At 45.2% G+C, this 25912-nt stretch overlaps 1 protein-coding gene and 1 long non-coding RNA gene across 11 annotated transcripts; one reads left to right on the forward strand and one right to left on the reverse strand.

Moving 5' to 3' along the window:
• Nucleotides 1-4472: 4472 nt before the first annotated feature.
• LOC114106322 (uncharacterized) lies at nucleotides 4473-8176 on the reverse strand. Of its 2 annotated transcripts, none has more exons than XR_003585170.2 (3): nucleotides 7947-8176; nucleotides 7206-7482; nucleotides 4473-5797 (listed from the first exon to the last, which is right to left on the reverse strand). It is a non-coding gene; the product is annotated as an uncharacterized lncRNA (long non-coding RNA). The 2 variants fall into 2 exon arrangements; XR_003585171.2 differs by having other exon boundaries at nucleotides 7775-8176.
• Nucleotides 8177-9854: 1678 nt separating this feature from the next.
• Nucleotides 9855-25102, forward strand: Rabl2b (RAB, member of RAS oncogene family like 2B). 9 transcript variants are annotated; one of them, XM_027953160.2, is made up of 10 exons: nucleotides 9855-9976; nucleotides 10189-10379; nucleotides 11260-11410; nucleotides 18590-18619; nucleotides 19724-19803; nucleotides 20540-20619; nucleotides 23068-23179; nucleotides 23447-23544; nucleotides 23827-23910; nucleotides 24069-25102. In XM_027953160.2, exons 3-10 carry the CDS (start codon nucleotides 11304-11306, stop codon nucleotides 24147-24149), a joined length of 672 nt encoding a protein of 223 aa, XP_027808961.1. In that variant the 5' UTR covers nucleotides 9855-9976; nucleotides 10189-10379; nucleotides 11260-11303; the 3' UTR covers nucleotides 24150-25102. The 9 variants fall into 9 exon arrangements, with proteins under 9 accessions (XP_027808961.1, XP_027808962.1, XP_071465443.1 ...); XM_027953161.2 differs by having other exon boundaries at nucleotides 10262-10379; XM_071609342.1 differs by having other exon boundaries at nucleotides 10262-10375.
• The last annotated feature ends 810 nt before the right edge of the window (nucleotides 25103-25912 follow it).

Below are 25912 nucleotides of genomic sequence, written 5' to 3' on the forward strand. Positions count from 1 at the left end.
GAACCTGCTTGGAATGCCTGCCCGTGCCTTGAATTCACCCATGCCTGGCTCTCTGACCAGAGAGCAGCCCTCTCTGAAACTTTAGTGACACCTCATAAATATTGGCCTTCCCTGGCCAGACAATGACCCTCTCTGAGACTCTAATGGTCCTCATAAATTCTGATGTTGGGGCCAGCAAAAAATGTAAACTACCATCAGTGTTATGCTCGTCAGAGTTCTGTTATCTGTAACCCTGCTTTGTGTAACTTTCTAGGCTATAAAGCTGGGCTGCAGGAAAGCTGCTGCTGTTGTCTTGTTCCTGCCGTTTTGGGAGGGAGAGGCAGCCCGGCTCGTCGAAATAATAAGCTTGCTTTAATTTGATTTTAATTGGAGTCAGTGGTGTTTTCTTGTGTCCTGGTCTAACAGTATGCTCTTTACTACTTCACCCACTGTCCTTATGGGAAAAGGTTCACAGAATACCCAGTGGTGAATGGCAAATGTTGAGACTACATTATTCATGATTCTAAGGAGAGGAAGTTCCCAGAATTCTTTGCTCAGAGAGGCTAAATCATGGGACCACAATACCCATAAGTCCACAGGAAAGGAAGCTTCCACAAGTCCCCCACTGTGTAATACATGGGACTACATGACCCACAATTCTATGGCACAGGAAGTTCCCAGAATTCTTTACATAGAGAGGCCAAATCATGGGACTACATTACCCAAAATCCTCAGGAAGGAGGCTCCCAGAATACCCAGCAGTAGGCAGGCAATTTGGACTACCTTACCCATAATCCTAGGAGGAAGGAAGTTCCCAAGATCCTCTGCACAGAGCCAATAAATCATGAGACTACATTACCCAAAATTCTAACAGGAGCGGAATCTCCCACAATTCTCCATAGTTGAATAAAATGTGGAATTATGTTACCCACAATTCCATGTGAGTTGGGGGGAGGAATTACCCAGAATTCCTCAATCTGAGCCCACTTAATACTTCACCTCTTAATACTTCACCCACAATATTTAGGGAGGGCCTCCCACAGTACCAAGCAAAGAGCAGGAGATACTGGGACTACATTATCCATAATCCTAAGGGGAGGAAGTTCCCAGGATCTCCAGTATCAGTGGTTAAACCTAAGACTATACTACCCATGGTCTTTAGTGGCAGAAATTCAAGAGTACCTCTTGGTTTTGTAAATCTCACTAACCTTTGCCCTGTGGCTAATTTTTGCCTAGCCCTACCACTACCCCTAAAACTACTCAGAATCCTCAGGGTATAAGGGCAAGCATGTGCATTCAGCTTTCAGGGGTCTCCTGGCAGAGGTGTGTGGGTGAGATCAAGGACTACATCACCCATAATTCTTAGGGTGAGGAAGCACCCAGGATCCTCCAAGGAGAGCCAGAAAAACCCAAACCCTAACTCTATTCTTGTTGTAATGTAGCTCAGCATTTTGCTGGCTCTTCATGAGGGATCCTGGGGCTTCATCTTCCTTAGGATTGTAGGTCATTTGTCCAGACTTTTTCCCACTCACGGAAAGAGGTGGAAATAATTCTCCTAAAAGTTTCTGACCCTGAGGGCTGTGGGTAATGTAGTCCAGCATTTTGTCAGTTTATTGGGGGCAGTTCTCCCATGAGGTAAACCCCCCCCCCCATAGATGGTGGGTAATGTAATCCAGTATTTTGTTGGTCTTCTGCAGAACCCAGGGAACTTCTGCCCCATTAGGATTGTAATGAAGCCCCTGTATTTTCTGGCTCAGAGGGGTTGATTCTGTGCACTTCTACCTCCCCCTCCTTGGATTATAGAAAATGTAGTTCAGCATTTTGCCTGCTCATAGGGTGTGGATGGGTGGAGAAAGGGGGCTCTTGAGAACTTCTGCACCAGAGGGCTGAAGGCACTGTAGTGCAGCATTTTGCTGGCTCCTGTAGGGGAATCTGGGAGACTTGCCACCTCGGGATTGTGAACAATTTAGTCGCATGTTTTGCCAGCTCACTGGAGGCAGGAGAATCCTGTGATTTCTGTCCCTCAGGATTGTGGGTAATGTAGTCCCACGTTACAGCTCATTGTGAAGGAATTCCTATGAACCTCCCATTCCCCACCCCCACCCAAACATTGTGGGTAATGAAGTCCAATGTTTGGCTGGTTCTCTGTGGGGGATCCTGAGAGCTTCTTTCCCCTTAGGATTGTGGGTAGTGTAGTCCCATGTTTTTCTAGCTCACAGTGGGGAGCACTCCTGTAAGCTTCTGCTGCCCCCCTGAGAATTGTGAGTAATGTAGTCCAGTGTTTTCCCACATATACCTCTGTCAGGTGTCTTTGTAAGCTGCAGGCTGTATGCTTGCTCAGGCACCCTGAAGACTCAGTGCTATGGTCCAATGACCTACCCATGCAGTTCTCACCACAGAGGACTATCAGAGGTGCATATTTCCCTCAGGCATCTCCAGTGCAGCATTCTACCCGTACAGCCCTCATTGTGGAGGGCAATGTGAGCTCCAGGCTGCACATTCACATGGGCAAGCTCAGGAACTCTAGGCAGTGAAATCCAGTCCTCATTGCAGAGACCTCTTGGAGCTGCAGGCACCTAATGTTCATGTAGTGTAGTCAATTGTTCTGCCAATGCATCTTTCACCCCAAAGGCTGGGAGCTGCCTGTCAGGTACCAAGAGATACCCAGAGAACCCTGAGGATTGTGCCACTGCAGTCTGGTATTCAGCCCCCACCATGGAGACCTTTGGAAGCTTTGGGCCATGTGCTTGCCCTGGTATTCCAAGGAATCTTGGTAGTGCAGCTCAGTGATTTCCTGTCCAGCCCTCTCCACAAAGGACTGTGGGAGCTGTAGCAATGTTTGCCCAGGCACCCCAGGGATTCTGGGCAGTGTAGTCTGGCACAGTTATCACCACAGTGGCTTCTGGGAATTTCAGGCAGGCCACTCAACTGTGTGCAGACTTATCTAGAAAGCCCTGGTATTGTCTACAAAACTCATAGTCACATGGTAGGAATATCTCTTCAGTACAGCCATAATATTATTATTACACTGACTCACCGACTTCTCAATATTTTTCAAGTACTGTAACACTAAAAAAAGTTACGTAAAGATAAATATAAACAATGAGGCAATATTAGCCCTTCCTCTCAGACACTAGTGAGATGCCACATGCTGGGAACCCCAGGCCTTCCCTGCACTACCCTGAGTTCATGTCTCAGTTTCTCCTTTCAGTATCCTGGGATTTCTCCCATAAAATGTACTTTAGAATACTATGACAATGAGTAGCCAAAGCCTCACAAGGGATACTTTCATAAAATTTAGTCCCACTAAAATATTACCTACAAGAGTAAAACACAGCAGAGCTTCTTCCTCAGCCCATGGGAGAGTGGGCAAGAGGCTTTTCCTCAGTCTTCCCCACCTTTTCCTCAGTAGACTTCAGTCCAAAACCACAGTGGCATCCATGTGTAGAGGCCAAGGGGGAAGAAATCTCCTGGTACACATGGTCCCTAGGTGACCCAGCCAAGGCATCTCCCTGTGAGGGTAACAAGGAGGCTCTGCCACAACAGTCATTGCTCCAAGGTGCCTTTAGCCTGCACCTGTGGCCTTTTCCTGGGTGAGGTCCCAAGTTTAAGTTTGAGTGACCTCACTGTGAACATGGCCACCAGGTGTCCTCAGCCACAGCATTTCCCTGTATAGGTCCCAAGGAAAAGGAACCTTTATCACCACAGCCATAGCCCCACATGTCTACAGCCATGGTCTCCCCTGGTGGACCACAAGGGTGAGGGTTATGGTAAGTCTTGAAGGTTAGGTTTACCTCACTGTGGACATAGACCCCAGGTATCCCCAGCCATGGAATTTCCCCAGATGAGTCCTGAGAAGAAAGTTTGCTGTGGGCACAGGACACCCATCCCTGGCAGACGGATGATACAAGGGGTTCAGAAAAAGTCACTCTGAGCACCCCCTGCTGGCCACTGTGGACAGTTGAGGATGCTCAGTGCTCACTATTCAGCAATGGCCCTGCGCCCCCTTGTGGCAGTCCTGGTGAAGCTCTGAAATTCATGGTTCTGATTTTACCAGGCCATAACTTTGGAAATCAAACGGCAATAGAATCCACCATTCCATGTTTGCTCGTACAGGATAAACAACAAAAGGCAAAATACACAGTCAATAAGCAAAAGTCAATTGATTTCTTATAAGTCATCAAAACTGTATAGGAAAAATTGGAATTTAAAAACTAGAATAAGAAAAAAAACTTAAACAATTCCATTTAAAATAGCACCCCCAGAGTTGAAAATTTAAAATATAAGTTTTTACTTACAACTGTGCTTTCAGAAAACCTTGGCAAATTGAAAGAAATCAAACAAAATATAAATAAATAGAGATATTTCTTGTTAAGGTCTCTACATAGTCAAGATGAAATTCTCTCACACCTCATCTGCAGATTCAGCTCAATCACACTCAAATTTCCAGCAAACTGTTTCTGAACCAAGAATAGATAACACAGACTACAGAAGGACAAAGAACTCACACATCTATATTTCAACACCTGTCAGAAAGCTGAAGTAGTGAGGAAATGTGATGTTGTGAAGAAATGCACAGGTAGATAAATGGAGATGAATGGAGAGGCCAAAGCTCACCCATACCAACAGAGTGCTAATTTTGTCAAAGGAAAAAGACCTTCAATGAAGAAAAGAGCATCTGCTACACAGATGGTGATGGAGTGCTTAGAAAATTTATAGGAGTAATGGACAGGGAAAACCTTTATCAGATTCACAAAATTCACTCTAAGTAGTCCATGGCTTACATTGAAAATGTGAAACTATAAAAATTGTAGTAGAAAATACTTATGACCATGTTTCATATTGAGTTTTTTAAATGCAGCTCCAAAACAAATCCATGAAAGAAAGAATTGATAATGTGGGCTTAATTAAAATTGGAATTGTCATTGGGCATGGTACTGCATGCCTCTAGTCCCAGCTATTAGGTAGCCTGAGGCAACTTAGCAAGGCCCTTATCTCTAAGTAAAAAAAAAAAAAAAAATTAAGCAGAGCTGGGAGTATAGCTCAGTGGTAGAACACCCCTGGGTTCTATGCTCAATACCAAAAAAATTTAAATAAAAATATCTACTCTGAAAAAATTTTATTAAGGGAACAAAAAATAAGCCACAGATGGGTTAAAATATTTGGAAAATACATATCTAAAGTGGACTTGTATCCTAAACATGGTAAGAAACCAACCATCCAATTAAAAACAGGTGAAGATCTGAACTGACAACTCACCAAAGAAGATATGAAAATGGCAAAGAAGCATAGAAATGCTTCTCAGCATCCCCTGACATGAGGGGAAATGACCTACACTGCCGTGTTGGCACTACATGTGTATTAAGTGGCTACAACCTTCTTTGATGCAGTATCCATTGGAAGATGTAGAACCAGAACTCTCATTTATTACTAGTGGAATACATAGTTCATCACTTTTAAAAGTTCAATTTTTTCCCAGAGTTATACATGAGCACACCACATGATTCAATATGAACCTAAGAATTTTAAATTGCTTAGAAAATATATCTTGAAAACATGTCTAAATACAGCATGCAATTACACAAGAAGTTCTATGCAGAATGGCCAAATAAATTAAGGAATCAGAATGTGCCTTAATGACAGAAATGCAGTACATTCGTGTGATGGAGGCCTGGGGTCTCTGAGCTTCCCCAGGCCTCTGACCTGGTCCGCCTGGGCTGCCCTTACTCTTGTGCCCCACACTGGGGCACAGAATTGGGTTCTGTATGGAAACACCTGTAGATGCAGTTGATAAACAGGCTCAGGATGCAGTTGTTGCCTATGGAAAGAGATTTTTTTTTAAGTTGTACATGCATTCATTCATCTCAGGAAAATGCAGGCACAACAACCCAAGTCTGTATCTTTGCCTAGAGAACACCTGGAAAAGGACAGACAGACATGGAGGCAACTCCAGGATCCCCACAGGGCCACAATGGCCAGGGAAAGCCTGGAGGTGGCTGTCATTAGAGGTCCTGCCTCTGAGTATCTTGGAGCACTTTATGCTGCAGCTTTATACCCCCATCCCAAATTTTAATCTCATCTCTTTCCACAAGTTGCAATTCAACTGTATTTTGAGCTTGAATTTTTTTTTTTTTTTACTTTTCTTTTTTGGGGTACTGGAGATTGAACTCAGGGATACTGGACCACTGAGCCACATCCCCAGTCCTATTTTGTACTTTATTTATCTGTTGGTACTGGGGATTGAACAAGGCCTGTGCATGCGAGGCGAGCACTCTACCAACTGAGCTATATTCCCAGCCCTGAGCTTAGATGCCTTCTAGGGAAAAAGGGTGCTGCAGAGAGAGCTATGCCACTGCCTAGCCCTGATGTAAAACCCCTGAAATTTAGTGTTCTGTTTATTTCCAACACATAAAATTTGCACATTTAAGCTAAAATGGAGCCCACTATTCCATGCCTTGATCTGAAAAAGATTTTGCTATAGTTTCAATGTTTGCATTCCACATTTCATGTGTTAGAATCTCAATCCCCAAAGTCCCAGAGTCCAGAAAGCCCAGGGCTGGACAAACCACCTCTCATACCTCCTCCAGCTTCTCCTCTAGCTATCTACAGTTTGGAACAGCCAAGGTGTCCCTTTTAATCTCAGAAGGAAAGGTGCATCAGGAAGGCACAAAAGAGGATGCTCCACATGGTCACCTGTGTCCATTGGGCCCAGCTGGCCCTTTAATGGAGTGAGGATACAATAGGATGGGAGCCACAACTCTCTTCTCAAACACAACGAATTACAATTTGATGGAAAATCCACCCTTGTCTATTCTCCCTGGGCCTTCCTCAGCCATGTTTCCTTCTCAATACTCAAGGGAGATGCCCCACAGACACAATTATGTCAGAATGCAGTCATACCCCAATCAGAAGGCTATTGGGGTGCAGGAGTGTGACCTTGTGCACAGGTGGTGGGAAGGTGGAACACTTCCCTGTCTAGGGAAGACTTCACTGCACAGAAGTCACAGGGAGCTCAATTCTGATCTGTGACTGCTGAGCTGAAAAGACCCACCTTCAAGTCCTGAATAATTCTCAAATTCTCCCTCTAAACCAGGAAGCTGCCAACTACACTACTGAAGGATGGCAGTGGTTTCATCTCAGCAGAAAACTTAAGAAAATTCTTGATACCTCTGTTTTTTATTCAAAATGAAGCTCTATAACTTGTGTTGAAAGGTGAAAATCTGTACCTGTTCCTCATGGAGTGCTGGCCTGGCTCCCAAGGTACATTTCTTCCCAGATGCCCCTGAAAGTTCAAGTAGCATCCTTTCTCCCCAGAAGGCATCACAGGAAGCCCAGCTTTCAAGCCACTGCACTCAGAAAACCAACACAGCATTACATGCAGAGGCACCTCTGCCAGATTCCAAGGCCTGTCAACCATGTACTTTGCTTCTTGCTGTCTTCATCCGTTCGGATTACGGTGTGGGATGGTAGGCTCTATTTCTGTTTGAGTTCCAAAATCTTGGCCTGGAATAATCCGAACAAATTTCAGAGCTTCACCGGAACTGCCACGAGAGAGGGTGCAGAAGCACTGCTGAGCAGGGAGTATTTAGCATCCTGCGCTGCTCAGGCAGAGGGCGCACAGAGCCACTTTCTCCCACCCCTGTGAAGCTCCGATTTTGAGTTTAAGTGCTGAGGTGGAATGACTCCATGCCTTGTTTGTACAAGTAAACCACCACCACCTACCAGGCACAACCATAAAGCACAAAGTGATAAATAAGTTAATCATGCTAATAAGAATGACCACATGTGAACTTACTGAATTAATCTGAAGCACGCGGATGCACAAGCTTATCAAACACATATTGGAAATCCAGGATCAGGAGCTCATCAAACATGCCAGACCATGGAGTAAAGCAACCCCTCATTTGAGATCCCTAAAAGGAGGCATGCCCTGAGACTGGACATTGTGGGCACCCTGATCCCATCACCTGATCAGTTTTCATCACGAGCCTTGCCCAGGAAAATCACCACAGCAATAAACCTCTGAATCTCCATCCCCAGGCTTCAGCAGAGTACAACTTCTCCTGTCCATGATGATAGCACATGGCCCACTCCAAGCTGATATCTCAAGCTGACACTCTGAAACTGCTGTCTATTCTGAATGTTGGGAGTCTCCATGAGAACTCCCTGGGCCTTTCAAACATGGCGGTGGGCAAATTGCCAGTGGGTGGCTAGAACTCCCCAGGCCTTTCAGATAAGGAGCCCCTAATGCAACATGGCGGCAGGCAAGTTGCCAGTGGGCAGATAACAAGTTGTTTTGAAAATTTTCTAATTGGTCCTCCCGTCTTCCGTGATCGTGGACAGCTGGTGCCCCCCATGAATCTTATGCAGGGTGGACATGCGTGCACCATAGGTGATGATCTGACCTTTACTATGATTGGCCCCGGGAGCTTCCTGGTTTAAGATAACTGACTCTCACTTTCTATATAAGCTAGAACCAGCTTGCAGTAAAGTGCTTCATCTTTGTCACTGCTATCTGTGTGTGCGTTTTGATCTCCGACGACGAGCCTTGGCCTTTCACTGAACCTGGCTCTGCACCCTGGACAAGTTCTATTTGACCACCTACAGTAATTCTGCATTTATATCTGCTTTTTGCCTTTGCAAAAATTGTGTAACGTGTGATATGTGATTGAGAGTCATAGATATTAGAAATTAAGTTGAAATAAAAGAACTTGTGTTTGCCTGGCTTATGACTACCCGGTTTCCTATAGATTTAATGCACCTTCTCCCTGATCTTCCAGCCTTCTCAGAGCCTCCTTTGCAATATCACAGCTCTCGCGCTCTCTCTCTCTCTCTCTCTGGCACAGTAGCACACAGTCCCTAGGAAGTGTTTGGCATAAGAGCTGATCTCATGGGACCTGGAACCTGCCAGGTGAATCAGTGACAGGCCCCTGTCCTAATTCCTGCTCACTCACAGCAATTTAGGCTTTTGGGCCATCTAGGCTCATGCTTAGTTACAAATGTCAAAATGAGGCAGGAGTATAGAGTTAAACTGGTGACAAAAGGCACTAAATGCTCTATGCTCAAGATGGATGGTCAAAAGCCCTAGCCAACTGCATTCATTGTTCAAAATTAAAAAAAAAAAAAAAAAAATCAATTGATGTAACCAGATCTGACCACAACCTAAAGTAACCAGGTAACCAGGACTCTCATTGGAATTCACTTCCACAGTAAAATAAACACCTGGGGCAAGACTTAACGATTTGAGACACATTTATGATCATGTGCAAAACGGTGCAGGTGGACTAAGAAATTGCAACTTAATAATGAATATTGCTATGTAACCTATAAATATGCAAATTTCTGATCCACAGCTCTGTGTTTATCCTTTGCCTTCCTTGCCCTTCTGCCAATGGGGCAGAGCCACCTCTCCTGGCTTTTCTGCTTATGAGTAATCACATTGCTATATTAATCAATATAAAAATTCTTTCTAACCCTCTCTTTATTAGTCCTGTTTGATTTCATTCCTTTAGCATGAGCTAAAGGACCCGCTGAGTCGGTGACAAAAGTTGAGACATTTGCTCAAATTTACCCATCAAAGAACTACAACCTGCAGCAACCTCCTGCTCATAAGCGTGCAAAAGCTGATGGCCCTCCCTCCACGCCCCGGAACCTATACCAGCCCGGCCCAAGGCCCCCGACCCCGGCCCCAACCCCGACTCCAACCCCTACACACAGCCCCTGAACCTGGGCGCTCAGGAGCCCAACGCCGCCCTCTGGCCGGCCGCCGCTAGGCCCTGCGCCAGCCACCCCGCGCCCCGGCGGGGTCCTTCGGGCGCTCTGCCGGGCAGCCCTTTTCGGGGTCCTTGGCGCGGTTGCGTAGCAGCTGCAGGGACGCTGCACAGCGGAAGCAGAGGGCGGTGCTGCGTGAGCTGGGCTGGCGGGTGGGCCCGGCGTGGCTACGGGTCCGCAGGGCGGTGGCGTCCCTGGTGTCTCCAGCCGTTTCCCTGGATCGCACGTGAGGACGAGGCCTCCCAGGGGTGCCTAGGCCTGTGGGACCCGCCCCTCGGAGGCGGTTCGAGGGCCCTGGGCGGAGGGAGGGCCTGGGAAGGGTTCTCTCAGAAGTGTTTGTCGAATGCAAGAGAGCTTGTCCCCTACATCTCGAGGACAGCGTCAGCCATTGAAGGTCTTCGAGCTCACAGTCATAGGTTAGGTTTGGCTTTCGTATAGGTCGCTGCGCCGCAGAGTGGAAGTGGAAGGAGAGAACCCTTACCATGCTCACCAAGCATCTGCCACTTCCCAGGCACTGCACTAACGGCTGAGAGTACTGCAGTGAGCAAGGCTCAGTTCCTTCTTATGCAAAGGCATTACAGTCAACTCCTGTGCACACCTTTGAACTCAGTGCGAGGTCTGCCCAGTAAGTAAGTGCGAATTAGTGCTGTTAGGTCATCATCAGAGTATCATTTCTGTGTGCCTAGCTAGTTCAGGATCTTAGGAATGTTTGCAGTGCCATATTTAGGTGTGAGGGGAGTAGAACAGGCTAGAGATAATGTTATATATAGGCGTTGGCACTGGATGGTGGTGGTGTCTTGCATATATGGGAATGTGAAGAGCAGTAGTTGTGATGGGCAGGATTATAGTACTTGTGTTAACATGTAACTTGCCTGCAGGCCTTTCATTTCCTATTTACAGGTCTGATGGTCAATTACATGTCTGAATCTGGCACTAAGGGAAGCATTCTCCATGTAGTTACTATTTAGGAGATGCTTGAAATTACTAGAGGTTTAAAAAATATCTCCTGTAGAAGAGGGTTTGGGGAATATCCATGTTGAGGAGAGAGAGGCAGCTGCTGAATGCAACAGGATGGAAGATTAGGGGGAGGTGAGAGGTGAGAGGGCAGATAGTCAGGAATGTGGGTTAGGCATCTTTGGCTATGTAGTATATGTTATTTGGTGATGAGAACTCAGATTGTTTTTGCCGTACAGTGTCTTGTACGTATCATGTGGCATGGGTACTATTTTTTGTCACTGTTTGATAAGTAAGAAAACCCATATGTTGAACTTGTAAAGTTTCAGCATGGCAGGTGGGAAGTGTGGCCTGAGCGTAATTGCACTAGGAAGATAACATAGAATCTTATGAGACAAGGTTACAACCCTGAGGCCTAGCATGTGGCAGTTACATCAGTGGTAAAGGGAGAAAGATGTGTGCCCTTGGGCTCCTTTCTCCCATCCAGGAGGAAGAAACAGATTTGGTTGAGGGTAGTTCTTATCTCTAATAGCAACCTCTTTTTGACCTTCCCAGACACTGACAAGATCATCTAGCTGGGCCTCTACAACTGAGAGCCAATGGCAGGGGATAGAGCCAAACCATGTGAGCTGGACCAAGAGAAATACGATGCTGATGACAACGTGAAGATCATCTGCCTAGGGGACAGTGCAGTGGGCAAGTCCAAGTATGTTGGGAGATTACGGAAAAACGACCAGGCCCAGAATGGATCTGGGTTGTTAGAAAAGTCCTCCATAGTGGCTTCTATGGGCTGGTGAGGGAGCAGTCTTGGATGGAACACAGGTTTACATGGAGGAACAAGGAAGCCACCTCAGCAGATGTGTGTGTTGAGGGAGTGGGGGGTAAGTCAAAAAGACAGAGGAAATTTGGGTATTTCCACAAGTCCTGATTGAAGGTGTAGAGCAGGTTACCCTAGAGACTACTGACGTAATCCAGGGTGAGGATGTGAAAACTGGGGAACTTCTGTATGTGGTATGTGGGCTGAGGGATTGTGGGCCTGAGACAGTGGGACTGGAAAGAAGAAAGTGACAAATTGGTTAAAGGTTGTAAAGATGCTTTCTTGGAGCAACTCCTGAGGCTGAGAAGTATGGATAGCAATCACAATCAATTTGCTCTATTGTCTTCAGTACCTACCTGATCCACTGTGGAACTTTCTGCCTAGAGAAGTGAGGAGAGGCTCTGCAGTGAGTGCTGGCTGCTTGTCCTCATGAGATGTGCCACTTCTCATCTGTTTGGGACTGGTGAGGGCACGTGCCTACTGTGCCTTCTCAGGATAAGGTAGCATTGTCCCTGCTTAGATGTCCCAGGAGCTCCCAGCCTACCTCACTTTCTGCCTTGGACTCAGGTAGCTGTGAATAGTTTGGTAGGGGCTTTGCTGTTTGCAGGCCATCTTCATGAATTCATGTTCCCTCTCTTCTCCACTCGATACTCACACACTGCAGCTCTACTTTGGTATTTTTATGGTTGCTCTGACCTCCTTAACAATGTCCTACACAACAAAAGTGAGGTGGGTTGCAGTTTAGGAAAGTTATTCAATAAGTAACAGTCCCTTTATGCCCACTGGAGTCTAGAACTGATAAAAGAGAACATGATTAGAAGGCAGGTGGGGGAGTAAATTGTCAGCTTAATAACCGATAGACATTTGGGGGAACATAACCTGGTGTGAGATCCAATGAGGTCTGCCTACTAAGTCAGTGATACCCAGCCCCCATGTTCAACTCCATCCTCACTTAAAATAGTACCAGTAAGAGTCTAAGTAGGGCTGGGGTTGTGGCTCACTGGTAGAGTGTTTGCCTGGCACATGTGAGGCACTGGCTTTGATCCTCAGCACCATACATAAATGAATAAAATAACAGCCCATTGACAACTAAAAAATATTTTTTTAAAAAAGAGTCTAAGTAAGTAACAGGACATCAAAGATTACCATAGCAGTAATTTCCGTAAGGTTTAGAACACACGCTAGCCCCCTTTCCCTAGCAATATCTCAGGTAAAATGTTCCACAGGTAGAGACCAGGATGGCAACAGTATATCTGAAGAAAGGTGGGTAGGTAAGAAAAATCTTGGTTCAGTTTCAATGGGACTCAGGAACTCTATGCAAGTTTTTAATTATCTCTAAACCCAGGAGAAACTCTCTTTAAGAAACTAATTAATGGGCTAGGGTTATGGCTCAGTGGCAGAGTGTTTGCTCTGCATGTGTGAGGCACTGAGTTTGATACTCAGCACCACATATAAATAAAAAAATAAAGATGCATCAACAACTAAAAAGAAATTTTTTTAAAAGAAGCTAATTAATGCCCATGTTCCTCATATCTGGGGGCATCTATCTATGCACAGCCTCAGTTCCAGAGGGTAGTTTTGAAACTGTAATGCCTTCTTGAAGGTTAGAGATTTACAGTGCTGGCAGCACAGATCAACAAGCCTTCTTAAAGTGTCCTTTTTTCCTCATGTGGCATATTTGCTATTCTATTCTAGATGCCATTTTCCCTATGAGCACCCCAGGACTCCATTGAGTGTGGGCTCTAATGATGTGGCTCCCACCCCGCAGGCATCCTGGGACCTGGTGCTGCCTCCTGGAAAGGCGGTCCCTTCATTCCTGAGTGTGCCATCTTTCTGCGTCAGATACTGTTAAGAGAAGAGATCCTGACAACACTTGAGCCAGCCAGCTCAAGAGGTCCTGCGTGGACCCCTTTCACTGTCCAAATGCTCAGCACTAGTCAGCCTGCTCCATATATAAGAACCTCCTTTGTTCCCACTTATCACGGCACCTGGCTGAGTTCACTTAACATAATGCTTTCAAGGTTCATCCATGACATAGACTATTCTTTTTATGGCAATAGTATTCCATTGTATCTACACGCCAACTTGTTTATCTGTTCCTCCTGAAAGGCTCATGAGTTGTTTGTACCTTTTGGATATTCACAATGTCTGTTGGACTCCCTGCAGTCAGGTTTCCGGTATACAACTGGGAGTGACAGTGCTGTGTCACATGGTGACTCTGTGTTTAATGTTATGAGGAACTGCCAGTTTGTCCTCCACAATAGCTGCATCATGTCACACTCCCACTGACAATGCACGGAGGTTCTGATTTCTCCACAGCCTTACCCACCTTCTTTTCCATTTCTGTGATATTAGTCATTCATCTCATTGTAGTTTTGATTTGCATTTCCCAGGACTAATGAAGCTGAGCATCCTTTGGTGTGCTTATTGATCATTTGTGTATTTACTTTAGGGAAATAGCCCATATTTACGTTGGGTTGTTTGGGGGTTTTGTGATGTTATAGGATGTCTTTATATATTCTGCTTACTAAACTCCTATCAAATATATGATTTACAAATATTTTCTCTCATTCTTTGGGTTGTCTTTTTACTTTCTTGATAGTTTCCTTTGATGCACCAGAGTTTTTTAAATTTTTTAAAATTTTTATTAGTTATTGATGAACCTTTATTTATTTGTTTATATGTGGTGCTGAGAATCGAATCCAGGGCCTCACACATGCTAGGCAAGCACGCTACCACTGAGCCACAACCCCAGCCCAAGTTTTTAAATTTTATGATTCTAATTTACCCATTTTTTTCTTTTTGAGTTTTTGGTGTCATATTTAAGAAATCATTCCAAATCCATGGACATGAAGATTTTCCCTGTATTTTCTCCTAAGAGATTAATAGTTTTAGCATTTCGGGTCTTTTTGTTAATTTTTGTTAAGTTTTGCTTAGGGTGTGGTATAAGGGTCTACATTCTTTGTTTTGCTTATTTTTAGCACCATTTATTGAAGAGACTGTCCTTTCCCCACGGGATGTCTTGGCATCCTTGTCAAAAATCGGTTGACCACACATGAGAGGTTTCATTTCTAGGTTCTATTTTGTTCCATTGGCCTAACATCTACACTACACTTTTGATTACTACACATTTGTAATTTAGGTGTGAAATCGGGAAATGTCAGTCCTCTAACTCTGTCTTCCTTTTTCAAGGTTGCGTTGGCTACTTGGAATCCCTTAGATTTCCATGTGAGTTTAGGATCTATTTTCTGTTCTACAAAAGAAAAAAGACATTTTGATTTTGAAAGAGATTGCATTGGATGTGTAAATTGCTTTGAGTGGTATTATCTACCAAACAGTAAGTCTCCAAGTTCACGAATGCAGATGTTTTTCCATTTACTTAGGTCTGGTTTGATTTTTCAGCAACATTTTGTAGTTTTCAATGTTGCAAGTCTTATGTCTCCTTGATTAAATTTATTTCTAAGTATTTTTTTTCATGGGATTATAAAAGGAATTATTTTCATTTCTTTCCCTGTCATTCATTGCAAGTGAATAGAAGTATAATTGCTTTTTGTGTGTCAATTTTATATTTTTCACCTTTGCTGAATTTTTTTTTTATTATTATTATTACATATAACAGGTTTTCGGGTGTCTTTAATTGTATTTCTGCCTTTCTATTTTGGAAGAGTTTTGCTTCTTTTTCTTGCACAGGTATGCTGGCTGGAGTTCCCAGTACAGTGCTGAATAGAAGCATGAAGCAGGTGTCCTTGCCTTGTTCCTGATCTTGGGGAAAAGCTTAACAGTGTCCCACCATTGAGTGTGATGTCAGCTATGAGCTTTTCATATATGGCTTTACCCTGCTGAGGAATTAGACTGAAGTAAACAAAAGAATAGAAGAACTAAAATTAAAAAATAGAGAAAAAAAATCAATGAAACTGAAAGTTGGTTCTTTAGCTAGACTGACTAGGAAAAAAGAGGAAAGACAAATGTAGCTGAGGACATGAGTATTCACTTTACAGAAATGAAAATAATGTATCGAGACTATTGTGAACAACTGCGTGCCCACAAATGTAGTAACTCTTCTAGTTTACTGAGTATTTTCTCATGAAGTGATGTTTGATTTTGTCTTATCCTTTGTCTGCATCCATTGCGTGCCCACAAATGTAGTAACTCTTCTAGTTTACTGAGTATTTTCTCATGAAGTGATGTTTGATTTTGTCTTATCCTTTGTCTGCATCCATTGCGTGCCCACAAATGTAGTAACTCTTCTAGTTTACTGAGTATTTTCTCATGAAGTGATGTTTGATTTTGTCTTATCCTTTGTCTGCATCCATTGCGTGCCCACAAATGTAGTAACTCTTCTAGTTTACTGAGTATTTTCTCATGAAGTGATGCTTGATTTTGTCTTATCCTTTGTCTGCATCCACTGAAATGATCACCTGATTATTTTTCCTTCATTGTACTCAGGTGATGTATTGAGTTGATCAGTTTTCTTATACTTATATTCCAAGCACAAGTCCCTCTTGGTTATGGTGCATAATCCTTTTAATATGCTGCTAGATTTGAGTTGCTAGTATCTTGTGGTTTTTTAATGCCTGCAGTTTTCTTTTCTTGTACCCTCATTATCTAGCTTTGATCAAGGCAATGCTGGCCTAATAGAAAAAAACTAGTCAGTGTTTCCTCCTCTCTATAATTTTTGGAAGAGTTTGAGAAGGATTGCTGTAAACTCTTTAATTATTGCTAGAATTTACCAATGAAGCTATCCACTCCCGGGCTTTGCTTTTGGGTAGGTTTTTATTTTGATGCTGGATCTCACTAAGTTGCCCAGGCTGGCCTTGAATTTTTTTTCCTGCCTTCCTATAGGTTACTTAGACTTTTAAAAAATTTGATTTTTATTTATCTATAGTGTTTTTGACTGTACCTCTCTGTGTGGCTAGGTATTAAATATGTGGAGGCAACTTTCCGGTCACAGACGTTAGGAGTGAAGCATCACAACCCTGCCTGCTTTTACATCCCTTTACCCTCCCTTATTTAACTGTATTAATATTTCCTCTCCATAACTGAGAGCTCCCATCAGTGTTACAATGTTTGCTTTAACCATCAATAATAATTTGAAATTTTCAAAGGAGAGAAGACATTGTATTATATTTTCCAGTATTTTTCCTTACCTTGTTCTTTCTTCCTGATACTCTGAGGTTCCTTCTTTTATCATTTTCCTTTCTGTTTCTAGAATTTCCTTGAGCCATTCTTTTAGGGTAGCCTGCTAGAAACAAATTCTCTTCTTTCTCATTAATGTGAAACAAAGAAAGAAACAAAAAAAAAAAAAAACTTAATTTCTCCTTCACTCTCAAGAATTTTCACTGCATTTAGAATTCTGGGTTGACAGTTCCTCTGTTTGAATACTTAAGAATTATGTGCCCTTTCCTGTGGCCTCAGTAGTTTATGATGAGGAATCCTCTGTCATTTAGTGTTTATTCCCCAAAGGTAAGTAAACCTGGCTTCTCTCTCTTCCTCCCTCCCTCCTCTCCCTCTCTCTGTCTCCTCCCTCCCTCCCTTTCACCCTCTTCCTCCTTTTCTTTCTCTTTCCCATCCCTCTCCCTCTCCCTCTCTCTGTCTCCTCCCTCCCTCCCTTTCTCTCCCTCCCTCCCTCTCTCCCCCTGCTTTCAAGGTTTTTTTTTTTTATTTTTCTGTGTTTCCAGAGTTTAGGAGCTGACTAAGCTGTGTCCTGTTGTGGCTTTCTTTGGATTTATTTTGTTTGACATATGCTCAGCCTCTTGACTCCATAGGTTTATGTCTTTTTCCAAATTTAGGAATATTTTTAAATGATATTTTAGTTATAGGAGGTCACAATGACTTTATTTATTTTTTTCATGCAGTGCTGAGGATCAAACCTAGTGCCTCCCCGATGCTAAGCAAGAGCCCTACCACTGATGCATAACCCCTACCCGAAATTTAGGAATTTTTAAAATGTTATTTCTTCTATTTTCCAGTCTGGTCTTCTTTTTCCTTTCCTTTGGAGGTTTCAGTGACAAACATATCAGTTTTTGTTCCCAGGTCCCCTAGGACCTGTTCCCTTTTTCCACTCTACTTTTTCACTATTGTCCATATTGAGGGAGTTTTTTTTTTCTGTGTTCTAAAGTAAAGTTTTGTTTGGTTTGGTTTTGTTGTAGTTGTAGTTGGACAGAATGCCTTTATTTGTTTTTACTTTTATGTGGTTTTAAAGATTGAAACTAGTGCCTCACACATGCTAGGCAAACATTCTACCACTGAGCTACAACCCTAGCCCCAGTAATTCTTTTAACATGAGTTATTTATAAGTGGTTTTATATGTTTGATTATCTTTCAATTCTAACATACAGAAATGGTTAAATTTTTTAAAAAATAGTCGTGTTGATTGTGATGTAATCTTGATTATATCTTTTGGGGAAGGGTGGCTTTCTTTCTTTCTTTTTTTTTCAGTTGGTGGTCAGTTATGTGAAAGCCAGAAAAGGATTCAGAGATTGGGGGTCTGTATTAAGCTTATTGACTGTGCCCACCACATTCACGTGTTTGGAGGGTGCCTGAGCCCTACTGCACCTCTGCTCTTCCCTAAACATTGGGGATACAGCAGCAAGATACAAACTTGAGAACTACTCTGGTCCGTAATCCATTCTGATTGAGGGGGAATAAAATTACTAGCACCTCAGCTGCTGTTATGTACAAGGTAGAAAGGGAGGAAGGAATACAAAATGTATTAAACAAAGTCCTCAGGGTCAATCTCACTGCTTGAGTGACGTTTGAGCAAAGTCCTTAGGACCTCCAGAATCTTGGGGAAGTAGCTTTTGAGTGGAGGATACAGTCTTCCTGGCCTCAGTTTCCCTGTACATAAAACAGTGTGCTGAAGTAGAAATCATGGATCTGAGAGCTTCACATGGACTGGTCTTATAGTGACACAAGTCCATATTGGGAACTTCACCTAGAAACCATGTGGGTGGAAGTTAGCAGGAGAGGGGAAGCCACATGGAGTTTTCAGGTTGTCAGCCTGGGGGTAATAAAGTAGGGACAAGAAAAGGACACTGCCTGATGACTGCCTTAAATACTCTCTTACAGACTCATGGAGAGATTTCTCATGAATGGATTGTATCCTTCAAGTCTGGAGATGCCCCTTGTTCCTGCGACTCTTCCCACTCTGATGCATCTCAACCTCCTCCACCAGGGAAGAGTGGTGGGCAAATGAATGCCTGGCTTTTTCTCATTGTCTGCTCACCGGGTAACCTGCATGCCCTCACATGATAGGTGCATTCGGGTTTGGAACTTGCTCATATTTGGCTTTATTTTGTATTACGAAGGCAGTAAGAATGGCTGACAACACCTGATATGGATCAAATGCTTGGGTTCAGATCCTTCTTGGGCAGGTCCCTTAACCTCTGACCTGAGAGATCAGGCCCCATAATAAGTCTCTGATAGGAATGAACTTTGTAGAATATAAGCTTCTGTCTTCCCCCACTTCCCATGAATTGTTGCATGGTTTATTTTGGAATGAGGCCCTCCCTATAATGCCCAGGTGAGCCCACTCAGAACCAAGAGTGAGAAGACCTCCAGAGCCTGTTGCTCCCTGACCTGGCACTGTGTAGCTGAAGGCAGTTGCTCTGGAATCTGAGTTTTCTGTCCACCTCATAGCAAGTGCTCCTCTACACCCAGCCTAACTGCTGGCTCTGCTAGTTACAACATCCAGCATCTTCGTGCTTCAGGAGGCATTATGCCAAGGCTTTTTGTTAGGGTTTCACACGTAGGCAAACTTCAATTTATAAACAGCTTATCAGCTGTCTGATTTGTGGGCACTTTTTTCCATGGAACAGCCTCGTTGCTGCCTAGGGCTAGGGTTTCCTTTCTAGGCTACAAGGGTTCTGTCCATGTAGAAGGCATCCACAGTTGCATTTTTCAGCTCCATGGTGCCACTTATGACAGGTTCCCTGATATCCTGGCCCAGGCTTACTTCAGAGCTAGATAGCCAGAGCACACTCCCAAACCCTGCTGTCCTCACCCTTCCATTGGACCATGTGCCAGTGAGAGCCTCATTCTCCATCTCCAAAATTCATTCATTTAAAATATAAGTCCCCAAAAAGAAAAGAAGGGAAAGGGCCCATTCCATCACCCCAAACACCAAATACCTCCCTCCCTCCCTCCCTCCCTGTCCCTTCTTTAGCTCCCATTATTCATCTTTGCTCCTTAACCTGAGTGCAGCCAGCCACAGCAGCTGTCCACATATGCTCTGACTCTGTACAAGCACACGGCCACCGTGGATGGCAAGACCATTCTCGTGGGTGAGCAGCATAGGCCCAGGCCACACTGAGCCTCAAGGGGAAGGACGTGGGAGAGGAAGAGAGGTTTGAGGAGGTCCATGGAGGGATTCAGGGAGGGAGGAGGGAACACACAGGGACACACTGCCCCTAACCCCAGCATCAGGCCAGAAGCAGCATACAGAGGAAGGTTCAGGAAGGTGAACGTTGGGATTCTGTGCCTGCCAAAGGAAAGAGGAACACAGAGGCCTTGGCAAGGCAGTAGCTTTCCTCATTCAGGGCTTCTCCTTCAGCCAGTGTGGCCTGAGCATCCTCTCCCATGTGGATTTGACCTTCCATGAGGTCATGGCCTCTTCCTTGGCCAGGCCACTCATCCTGCCTGACTATTCACCACCTGTGTTCATGGCACTGGAATTTGAAACTTTGGAGGACCCTGCATCTTGAATGTGGGGATGAGGGGCACCTACCTTTCCTCTTCTGGGTCTTCCTGTCTGCATTATCCCTCCTCCGGGCCCCTGGCCCTGTGTCCCCTCAACACACACACCAGTGTACACATACCTCTCAGCACACCCAGTACGTGTCCTGAGGACATATGGAACTGTCTGAAGTTTCTTCCTTCCCATGTGCCCCATGCACTTACACACGACACTTGCCACGTGTGTTGTGTTTCTGCGTACAGATACCTGTGCAGAAATGTTTGGGGCGTGGGGGGTCTGCTCTGCAGCCCCATCAGGCAGTCAGAGCTGTGTTCATGTTACAGACTTTTGGGACACAGCAGGCCAGGAGCGCTTCCAGAGCATGCATGCCTCCTACTACCACAAGGCCCACGCCTGCATCATGGTATGAGACCAGCTGGGGAGGAGACAAAGGCACTGGGCAGTTCTGCCCTGAGGGGTAAGGGAACGAGGGGCTCAGCAGTCCTGGGCCCTCCCGACCAAGCTGGTTCCTGTGGGAGAGGGGATCAGAACCTCCTAGATGCTTCAAAGCACACGTGCTTCCCGGAGTTTCCAAGTGAGAATATGCCAGGTAAGCTTGCCTCAGGTGGGAATGGGTGAAGGAAAGGTGAAGAACTTTCATTCTAGGGTGAGCCACACCCTCAGGGCTCCAGTGGCAGATCTGACAGAGACGGGGCCTCAGCCCGTCTCTGGTGAAGCACATTCCCTCAGAGAAGCCCCCAGAACCTCTGGTGCTCCCCAGTGACCTTTCCCTCTCACACCAGCCCTCATCTTGTTCCCAGTGTCCTGCTCTGCTGTCTGGTCATTCAGGATTGCACCCAGTGGCCAGAGTATAGTGGACTCCACAGGAATACCCAAAGCAGCATGGAAGGACTAGTGAAAGGGGGGCCGTGAACACCTGTATCCTCCAGGAGTGCCTGTCTGTGGCTTCCCTGGCTCCTTTTCGGGTCACCATTCTTAAAGGCTAAAAAGGAGTGTGTTTTTATTTGGGGCCACTTATAAATTTTTTCATATTAGTTGTCTATAACACATGAAATAATAGACTGTTTGGGGTGTTTTTTTGTTTGTTTGTTTTTGTACTGGGAATCAAACCCAGGGCCTTGAGCATACTAAGCACGCTTTTTTTTTTTGTACGAGGGATTGAACCCAGGGGCACTTTGCTACTGAGCTACATCCCCAGCCTATTTATTTATTTATTTATTATACAAGGTCTCACTAAGTTGCTTAGGGTCTCACTAGATTGCTGAGGCTGGCTTTGAACTTGCGATCCTCCTGCCTCAGCCTCCCGAGCCACTGGGATTACAAGTGTGTAATCCCAGCACCCAACTAAGCACATACCTAAACTCTACCACTAAGCCTCATTCCCAGCCCAATTGTCTGGTTTTACACAAAATAAAAACTTGGGTGACATAAAACATCAGTTTTATACTGGGTCAAGAACCAATAATGTTTGGGGTCTCAGCTGAGAAGACCCCCCGCCCCCAGCACCTCCACACACACTGGCAGCCAGCTGGGCCACCAGCAGGTGCTGCTCCATGTGACTCCCAACACTTCATTGGTGTGGGCTGATGTGGGCTTGCTCACAAAATCACCCAATACTGAGCACCCAAGGGGAGCCTGTTGAGAGTTATATTGCTGCAGTGGCCTCACCCTGCAGACCCTATGCCTTGCTCTGGCTGCAGTCTCTGGTTAGAGCACTTGGGTGATAAGTTGCTACCACTATTGGTATTTGAAATCTGCCCTGCCTCCCATAGCTTTTTGTACCACCCAGCCTTCCAGCCCTGCCTTCTACTTAATGGCTACCTGTAGTATGCACAGACTCACCCTAAGCCTGAGTGGCTGTCACTTACCCATAAGGAGCAGCAACAGAGGACACGCAGAAGGAGTTGGTCACCCTCCCTCTCCCCTTCAGCTCCTCCCCAGTTCACAGCCACCCCTGATGTCATTAGAGGTTCTCTTTCCCCTGTGCACCCACTTCTGGCACGTGGGCTCTGTGCTGTGCACATGCAGGTGCCAGTGGGCAAAGACCCAAGTGCTGCCGCAGGAGCCTAGCAGCTGGCCACACTGTGGTGAGAACAGAGGAGTCTCCTCTCCTGCCCTCTGGTAAGAAAGGGCTCGTCACCAGACTCCTCCTGCAGTGCCTTAGGTACAGAACCTTTGAGGATTTCCTAGAGTTTTAATCCTGATAACTAATGGTACTAAACAAGAATGGTGCAGTAAAGCAGATAGGAGCTAAAGTCTGTCTCTCAAGAACCCAGAAGTTTACTTCTAGCTGTTGAGAGCCACAAACAAGTCAAGATGGCGCCTGGCACTTTGCCAGGAGGAGTGATTTGAGAAGTAACGCCAGCGAGACATTAAGATGATGTTAATTGAGTTAAGCTGTGTATAATTATTAAGATAAAGTAACGCCAGCGAGCCATTAAGATGATAGAGATTCCTTATTGGCTAATTGCTGTATCTGGATGATGTTAATTGAAACAAGCTGTGTATAGTCAGTTAAGTGTATATATACCTCTGCTGTCCTACAATAAGGCGGCTCCCGCTGTATCAACCTTCACAAGTTGCTTGTCACCCCCCACCCCCGGTTATTTTGCCCAGCCCAGCCGACTGCAGCACCTAGCCATCTCAGTTTCAGTCCTCTCACTTCTCTCTCTGGAAGTAGCCTTCTGCTTGTGGCACATCATTGGCTCCTCTCAGACCCTCTTCTAAGGGTGTTGGCCTGGGCTCCCACTGTGTGGCACATGCTCACACTTGACTGACTGGGTATCTTGAGTCACCTAGGTGGAGTGCAGAGATGTCGACATACCAGAACTGTCTTCTGTATCTTTTGCAGGTGTTTGATGTGCAGAGGAAGGTCACCTATAAAAACCTGAGTACCTGGTATGCAGAGCTTCGGGAATTCAGGCCAGAGATCCCATGCATCGTGGTAGCCAACAAAATTGATGGTGGGCCATCCCTGCACCTGGGTGACAGTGATGCATGGGACCCATCTCCATGTTTCCTCTCCTCTCCTAGGGCAGGCAGCTGTCAGCAATTTGTCCTCCCTTCCCAGTAAGGATGTCAGCTGAGCCATCTTTGCCCTCTTCCTAAGATACAGAGGATACAACCCTGATCATCTCTGCCCCACTTTGTGGCACAGGGCCCCCACTGACCCTCCAGTCCCCTCTCCTTTCCCTTGAACAGACAGGCCAATGCCCTACTTCTCTCTGCAGCGGATATAAATGCGACCCAAAAAAGCTTCAATTTTGCCAGGAAGTTCTCTCTGCCCCTGTACTTTGTCTCAGCTGCTGATGGTACCAATGTCGTGAAGGTAATGGGAGTCTACCAAAGCAATTCAATGACGGGGCTGGAAGAGTCAGGTGGCAGTCATAGGGAGGCTGGGAAGGAAAGGGATGAGAGGACAGGACCAGTGAGTGTGCACATGTGACAGGGCAGGGAGGATGTGATGGCCTGGGCTTGATGAGGCACAGATGCATTGGCCTTGCATGGGTTGGGGTTAGGTGAATTTGAGGATGAGTTGGCCGATTGTAGGGCTGGGTGTATGGCCTTCCTGCCCACTGCCACACTTTGTTTCCATCTCCATCCCCTCCAGCTCTTCAATGATGCAATTCGATTAGCTGTATCTTACAAACAGAATTCCCAGGACTTCATGGACGAGGTTTTGCAGGAGCTTGAGGTAGGTCAGGCCAAGTTTTGAGTGGGATAGACAAAGCAGGCCTTCTTTCAAAGATGTGGACTATAACACAATATAGTGGCTTTTGATTGTCTTTAAATGTATCAGAACCACAGCTGGGCAAATGCAGGGCCAGGCCTCACCTGTGACCTTGTTCACAGAACTTCAAGTTGGAGCAGAAAGAGGAGGATGCACCCGACCAAGACCAGAGTAGCAGGATCGAAAGCCCATCCCCCTCCTGATCAGAGGGCTGCTTCTCATGGCTGACTTGGGGATGTATGGGGGAGCCTTTGGGAATACCCCTCCAGCTCTGAATGGAAAATCTCCTGGCCACCCCTGCTCAGCCTCCCATAAACTCACCCTATAATATAGGATGAGATTAGCAATAGCATCCTGGACAGGTATGAGGTCCCCCAGACCTGCTTGCAACAGAATTAGGGATTGGTGTCTTTCATACCTCCCATCCCACCCTGAGCTGGCCAGTGGAAGGAACCAGAAAACATAATTGGGTGTCTCTTCACAGTAAACACACATTTAGGTGATTCTTGTTTTTTGTTTTTTCTTCCCCAGATTGACCTCAGGGAATGTACCTTGCATTTCTTACAAGAGAATGATTGCTATTCCCTGATTACCCCAGGCCCCCACTGCAGAATGTGTAAGGCCTTGTCCTTTTTCCCCTGTAGTCTCCTCAGTCAACTTTTTAAAAGATGTGTTTGAACAGACAGCTATTCATTCCAAGTTTTTGAGCACCTAAAAATTTCAGGAGCTCTTGTAGGTCAGGCCAAAATCATAGGAACAGGTTTGCCATTAAAATTAAATAGTAGCAGGTAACAAGTCTAGCCATACTTGGTCATATAAATACACAAAGGAAAGTAAACAGTACTGGCTGTAAACAGCCAGACCATGAGAATACCTATTTTGATTATAAGAAAGCAACTTTCAGAACTGCTCCCTTTGAAGCCTCTCTATCAGCTTGGGAGTTATTCCTTCATTTCTCTAGGACAAATGAGATCTTGTGCCTCCCAGGGGTGGCCGAGGACTGCAGAGGAAGAGCTGTTCAGCTGCCTTTGAGCCATGCCCGTGTCCAAGGCTTGCTAGTGTGCTTTTAGGATCATCTTGGGCATCATTTGCATTGGGGTCCTTAATTTATTGTCTGTATTATTTCTGTTTTTACATTAAAGATTGAATTACAAAAAAAAAAAAAGTATACATGTGTGCTTTATGGATCTGAGCAAAAAGACAAAACATATTATCAACCAATGAATGAGGGGAGTCTGCCTTGGGGGAACCCGTGTCAACTTTTGACCAACTGTAAAGGAGACCATTTCAGTGGAATGCGGTATTTTAAAAAGAACAGGTATTGATTTGGGAGCTTGAGAATAAACATGTTTCCCCTTTAAGTAATTTGTACATGTTCAACTTAGATTTTAGCTGCTCAGGAGTTTTCATGAGGTGGAGTTTTTTTATTATTTAGTTATTATAAATGACTAATTGAGGGCTGGTTCGTTTTTTGCTGAGCTGGGGAACAAATTCAGGGCTACAAACTTCTTGTTGAGGTAGACTTCACACACAGAATTGATTCGCTGTCAACATTGACCTTATGAAGCTGCTTCGTATCAGGCTTTCCAGAAGCAGACCCTGGGAAGGCAACTGTTCCATGGCTCACTAGGGCGATTCTCTCAGAAACAAGGGAGAGGAGTGGGGAGGTTGGGAGGCAAGAAGCTGAGCAAGGTTGTGGTCTCAGTGGAGGCCAACTTCAACCCTCCTCCCATCCCAGGGAAGCACTGCGGGCCAGACTGCCTCAAGGCCAGGGTCTCTTGAGCCAGTCAGCCAGTCTGTGAGGTGGAAGGGGCAGCTTGCAGTCTCCAGGGCAAGTGGTTCCTGTTTGAGTTAGGGCCCCTCTCCGGGAAAGGGCAGCTGTGGGTTTCATCCATCAATGCTGAGTACCCATCCTCAGCCACTCACCCTCTGTTGCTTCTTAGGCAGTTCATCTCATCCAGGCCGA

Source organism: Marmota flaviventris, chromosome 3 (assembly GCF_047511675.1).
Source record: "Marmota flaviventris isolate mMarFla1 chromosome 3, mMarFla1.hap1, whole genome shotgun sequence".
In the NCBI taxonomy this organism is placed as follows: domain Eukaryota; kingdom Metazoa; phylum Chordata; class Mammalia; order Rodentia; family Sciuridae; genus Marmota; species Marmota flaviventris.

What these genes read in the sequence shown, in the direction of transcription:
- Rabl2b (XM_027953160.2), top strand. Translation starts at nt 11,304, where the DNA reads ATGGCAGGGGATAGAGCCAAACCATGTGAGCTGGACCAAGAGAAATAC. An exon ending in AGATTTCTCATGAATGGATT is followed by an intron (nt 18,620 to 19,723) that starts GTATCCTTCAAG and finishes ACCTGAGTGCAG; the next exon opens with CCAGCCACAGCAGCTGTCCA. An exon ending in GGTAGCCAACAAAATTGATG is followed by an intron (nt 23,180 to 23,446) that starts GTGGGCCATCCC and finishes TTCTCTCTGCAG; the next exon opens with CGGATATAAATGCGACCCAA.